This window comes from Penaeus monodon, chromosome 43 (genome assembly GCF_015228065.2).
Source record: "Penaeus monodon isolate SGIC_2016 chromosome 43, NSTDA_Pmon_1, whole genome shotgun sequence".
Taxonomy (NCBI): domain Eukaryota; kingdom Metazoa; phylum Arthropoda; class Malacostraca; order Decapoda; family Penaeidae; genus Penaeus; species Penaeus monodon.
This window is the reverse complement of record NC_051428.1, coordinates 25,136,311-25,141,310: the sequence shown is the minus strand read 5'-3', so window position 1 is coordinate 25,141,310 and position 5,000 is coordinate 25,136,311. Positions and strand designations below refer to the sequence as shown.

General features: G+C 44.0%; 1 protein-coding gene across 8 annotated transcripts in view; it reads right to left on the bottom strand.

The window, feature by feature from the left end:
- LOC119568386 (chromodomain-helicase-DNA-binding protein 1-like) overlaps window positions 1-5,000 on the bottom strand; it is a 38,385-nt gene that overhangs the window by 23,560 nt on the left and 9,825 nt on the right. For 7 of the 8 annotated variants that reach the window (XM_037916862.1, XM_037916866.1, XM_037916865.1 and 4 more), the window contains exons 2-6: window positions 4,676-4,815; window positions 3,978-4,239; window positions 3,377-3,510; window positions 2,796-2,984; window positions 1,153-1,331 (exon numbers count right to left, since the gene is read on the bottom strand). In XM_037916862.1, coding sequence (XP_037772790.1) covers window positions 1,153-1,331; window positions 2,796-2,984; window positions 3,377-3,510; window positions 3,978-4,239; window positions 4,676-4,815 — 904 coding nt within the window. The remainder of the gene's footprint in view (window positions 1-1,152; window positions 1,332-2,795; window positions 2,985-3,376; window positions 3,511-3,977; window positions 4,240-4,675; window positions 4,816-5,000) is intronic. The other variant, XM_037916867.1, reaches the window with a different exon arrangement.

The following is a 5,000-nucleotide window of genomic DNA, read 5'->3' as shown; positions in this document are numbered from 1 at the left end:
TAACTTTAAATTGCTCCTCCTTTTAGCAAAATTCATACATATGAGCTATGAGTATCTTCAATCAAAACACCTTAACCCTACAATACGCATGGCATGACCATCACATCATGAGAAAATTTGGTTTGAGGTCAGGTGATGAACATACTGTCATAGAAAACATGGCAGATGGCCAGGGTGATGCAAACTTTTCTGTCTTGTGCATATCAGCTGAAGGCCAGAGTAATGGAAATGACTTGCCATGAGTATACAAACCTCTTGACGGGTATTTAGACTTATTTACAAAGGGGCTTTTTCATTATTTCCTTCAATAATTGAGTGTGGAATGTACGATCCATGAGCAATGATTAGAAGAGCGCAAGCTCCAGGGAGGATGCTACTTCCATGTTTTGGGATCTTATTCCTGCCTGTGACTGGCAGCACTGGTTGCATTACAGAAAATTAAAAGATACAAAAAATAAATTGCACAAATACCAAATTGTTGCTTATTATACTTATGGACTGCCTACAGAGATGATATGGAGTCTGTGCAAGAAAAACAGTCTATTACCAACTGGATAAAAAAAATCAAATGGCAAATATCGACATTAGAAAATGGGAAAATAGCTAAAAAGAGGCATGGAGTCTTGTCACAGCACACCAGAGTTGCGTGCACCTAGCCCACAAGCCACACACCTGTCAGAATGGCTGCTCACAGAAGCCTAATGCCCATATTTTGGGCCAAGGGATGGCAGTGAAGCCTCTGGATCCAAGGGGTTAAAAGGGTTAAAAGAAGTTTTAAGGTGTCTGTATACCTAAAAACATAATTTATTTTCCAGTTTCTTTCCCCTTGTTATGGCCTTTGTAATGCAGCCACATGATCTTCAGATACAGAAAAAACAACTATATGACAAGATGATTCAAAATGGCCTTTGCTTACCAGAGGTCTGTAAACTTTATCATAATAACAAACCTTGCTCACATCAAACCACCTAAATTTTCTCCTTAGTGCTCCATATCACACTTGCATGGGAGGGAGCTGGCACAGACCTGGATGTGTGCTACAGAGTCATGATCAGTTTAATGACCTTTTCCATTCTTATCAACCTCCCTACTTTGACCAGAGTCACTTTCCCCTTCTTGATGACCCCCCCCCCCTCCCCTGGGAATACTGACCTCCCTTTTTGCCGACCCTGTGCTCCAGAACCTTCTCAATGGTTTGCACATTCTCATCTTCTTCTTTGGGCTGTGTCTGTGTCCAGTCGACCTCAATCATGTCTTCCTCGTCCTCTTCCTCTTCTTCACTCTCAGCCTCCTTGTAGCTGACTCCCTTTGTTGCTCTGTTTGAGCCTCGCCTAAGGAGAATTCAAAGTTTACAACTTGGGAGTAGGGGGAGTGGGGGGGGGGAGAGATAGATAGAGATAGAGATAGAGATAGATAATGTGTGTGTGTGTGTGTGTGTGTGTGTGTGTGTGTGTGTGTGTGTGTGTGTGTGTGTGTGTGTGTGTGGTGTGTGTGTGTGTGTTTTGTGTGTGTGTTGTGTGTGTGTGTGTGTGTGTGTTATGTTGTGTGTGTTTTATGTGTGTGTGTGTTTATGGTGTGTTTGGTGTGTGTTTATGTGTGTGTGGTTGTGTGTGTGTTTTGTGTGTGTGTTGTGTGTGTGTGTACTCATGTGTGTTATGTGTGCATGTGTGTGTGTGTGTGTGTGTGTTGTGTGTGTGTGTGTGTGTGTGTGTGTGTTGTGTGTGTGTGTGTGTGTGTGTGTGTGTGTGTGTGTGTGTGTGTGTGTGTGTGTGTGTACATGCAAGTGTGTGTGTACATGCGAGTGTGTGTACATGCGAGTGTGTGTACATACGAGTGTGTGTGTGCATGCGAGTGTGTGTACATGCGAGTGTGTGTACATGCGAGTGTGTGTACATGTGTGCGTGCATGAGTGTGTGTGTACATACATACGTACGTACGTACGTACGTACGTGTGTGTGTGTGTGTGTGTGTGTGTGTGTGTGTGTGTGTGTGTGTGTTCGCGTGCGTGCGTGCGTGCGTGCGTGCGTGCGTGCGTGCGTGTGTGCGTGCGTGCGTGCGTGCGTGCACCCGCGCATGCATGTGTGTGCGTGTTTTTTAGCTTGTCACATTTTGGTTCATGTGCACAACAGCACAACAGTGGAATCACATCTGTGTTTAAACATACTGCTTTGGCATGGAGTATTTCTATGAAATCCTCATTTTATTTGAACATATGCAATCCACATCAATTCAAGAAAACAAGATGGATAAAAGCAAAACAAAAACAGGGGGGGAAATGACAGAGAAAAAGAGAATTGATCAAAAGACAGAGATAAATAGGCACCCATGAACAGCCAGTCAAAAGAAGAAAAGGACAAGGTGACAAACTAACAAAATATGAAAAGAATTATAGTGATAAGAAAAAAGAAAAAAGAAAGAAAAAGCATCTACAAGTATTAGAAGAAGAAGAAGAAGAAGAAGAAGAAGAAGAAGAAGAAGAAGAAGAAGAAGAAGAAGAAGAAGAAGAAGAAGAAGAAGAAGAAGAAGAAGGAAAAAAAAGAAGATGAAGAAGAAGAAGAAGAAAAGAAGAAAAATAAAAGAAGATAAAGAAGAAATAGAAAAAGAAGAAAAAGAATAATAAGAATAAGAAGAAAACAGAAGAAGAAGCAGAAGAAGAAGCAGAAGAAGAAGCAGAAGAAGAAGAAGAAGAAGCAGAAGAAGCAGAAGAAGAAGCAGAAGCAGAAGCAGAAGCAGAAGCAGAAGCAGAAGCAGAAGCAGAAGAAGAAGAAGAAGAAGAAGAAGAAGAAGAAGCTCACCTTTTACTAGCATCATCACTATCACTTCCTTCACTGCTGCTCTTCTTCTTTTTATGCGACGAAGACTTTTTCTTGGAAGATGAGGTCGACGAGCTTGGCTTCTTGCTCGGGGGCTTCCGCTTGGGCTTCGGGGACTCGTAGTCGGAGTTCTCGCTGTCCGACTGCTCAGAGCTATTCCACTGACTAGAGCTGCATTGGGGTTGAAAAAGGGCTTATTATATAAAATATATTAGCTATATAATATACAATATATGTATATACACCTATGCATTTATAAACACACATGCATGTACATACACATATATACATACATTCAAACACACACACACACACACACACACACACACACACACACACACACACACACACACACACACACACACACACACACAAACACACACACACACACACACACACACACACACACACACACACACACACACACACACACATGTATACATAAGTATGTATGTATTCATTCATGTAAACGCCTAACAAATCTACATACTTTCTTTTCATCCCAAAAATACCTACCCCCTTTTACTAATACCCTCCCACACTCATCCACAGGCCACACCCACCTCTTCCTCCTCCTGTGCTGCTTCTTGGTGCTGTTCTCGTGCTCCACGTTCATGCGCTCCGGCTCCTTCCTCTCGCGCCCCGAGCGTCTTATCCCGTAGATGTCGGGATTTTCCTCCCAACACTGCAAATTACTCTTTTCCCAGAGTTATCTCAGCCGTTATCAGCATCAACTATCAATCAGCATGTATTCAGCTTTTTTTTTTTTTTTAAACATAACAATATCCCTTAATGAATGTTTAAGGAGTGAGAGCAAATGTGAAAATGAGAGTAAGAAACTATAGCAATGAGTGAGTGAGTGAGTGAGTGAGTGAGTGAGTGAGTAAACGAGTGTGTGTAAGTGAGTAGGTGAGTATGTAAGTAGATAGGTAAGTAAATAAGTGAGTGAATAAGTGAGTAGGTAAGTAGGTAAGTGAGTAGGTAAGTAGGTAAGTAGGTAAGTAAGTAAATAAGTAAGTAAGTAAGTGAGTGTGATTCATTCTCTTGCAATTGCAGTACTTGTTCCTGCTCTCACAAGAGTGTATATGAATATGCTTGAACTACCTAACACACCTACACACTGACACTACCACAACGAACTTCGAGAACCTCAAGGTAACTAACCGACTTCATGTCTTCCTTCCTGCCTCTCCGTGAGCCACCCTTCCCACTGCTACTCCTGCTGTAGGACGAGCTGCCCGAGCGGTCGTGCTCGTCCTCCTGATCCTCCCCGTCCTCGTCTTCATTTTCATCCTTTTCATCGTTATCGTCCTCATCTTCCTCTTCGTCTCCTTCCTCGTCATCTGAGCCCGACTGTTTGTTGTTGTCGGAGTCAGAGTCGGAATTGTTGTCAGAGGAGTCGGAGGAACTGCCCGAGCCCGAGCCACTAATGGGGGGGGGGGGGGGGCAAGGAAAGTAGAGTGAACAGAATGATTAGTTCTCATATGGAAACTGCTCTAAAAAAAAGTCAAAATTTTAAAAATTTGCTATTCTGCAACTACATACTTTTCCCCACTTAAAATCACTACCTCTTTCCCCCTATCCATTCCTCCCTCTTCCTAAGTCCCTTTTTCTTCCTTCCTCCCTTCTATCTTCCTTCCTTCCTTCCTTCCTTCCTTCCTTCCTTCCTTCCTTCCTTCCTTCCTTCCTTCCTTCCTCCTTCCTTCCTTCCTTCCTTCCCTCCCTCCCTCCCTCCTCCCTCCTTCCCTTCCTTTCTCCTTCCCTCCCTCCTACCTCCCTCACTCCCTCCCTCCCTCCCTCCCTCCCTCCCTCCTTCCTTCCTTCCTTCCTCCCCTTCCTCCCTCCCTCCTTCCCTTACTCACCTCCCACTCCCACTGCCAGAGCCAGAGTCGCTGCCTGACCCAGACTTGCTGTCGTTATCATTGTTGTCGGAGTCATTGTCGGAGCCGCTGCCAGAGCCCGACCGCTCCTCTTCACTGTCTGAGCCACTGTCTTGTATGTGCTGCAACATCGAGAAAGATTAGCTGGTGCATGTTTTGGTAAAATAAAGAGGTATGTAAAGCAAGGTACATGTTCAACCCATTTCTGACAGGTAGTATTCATAGAGGCCCAGGCCTCGCTGCCGGGGGCTTATATCGTCGCCCGATCATGTGCGACCACTCATGCCAAATACCAGCATCTCATGCC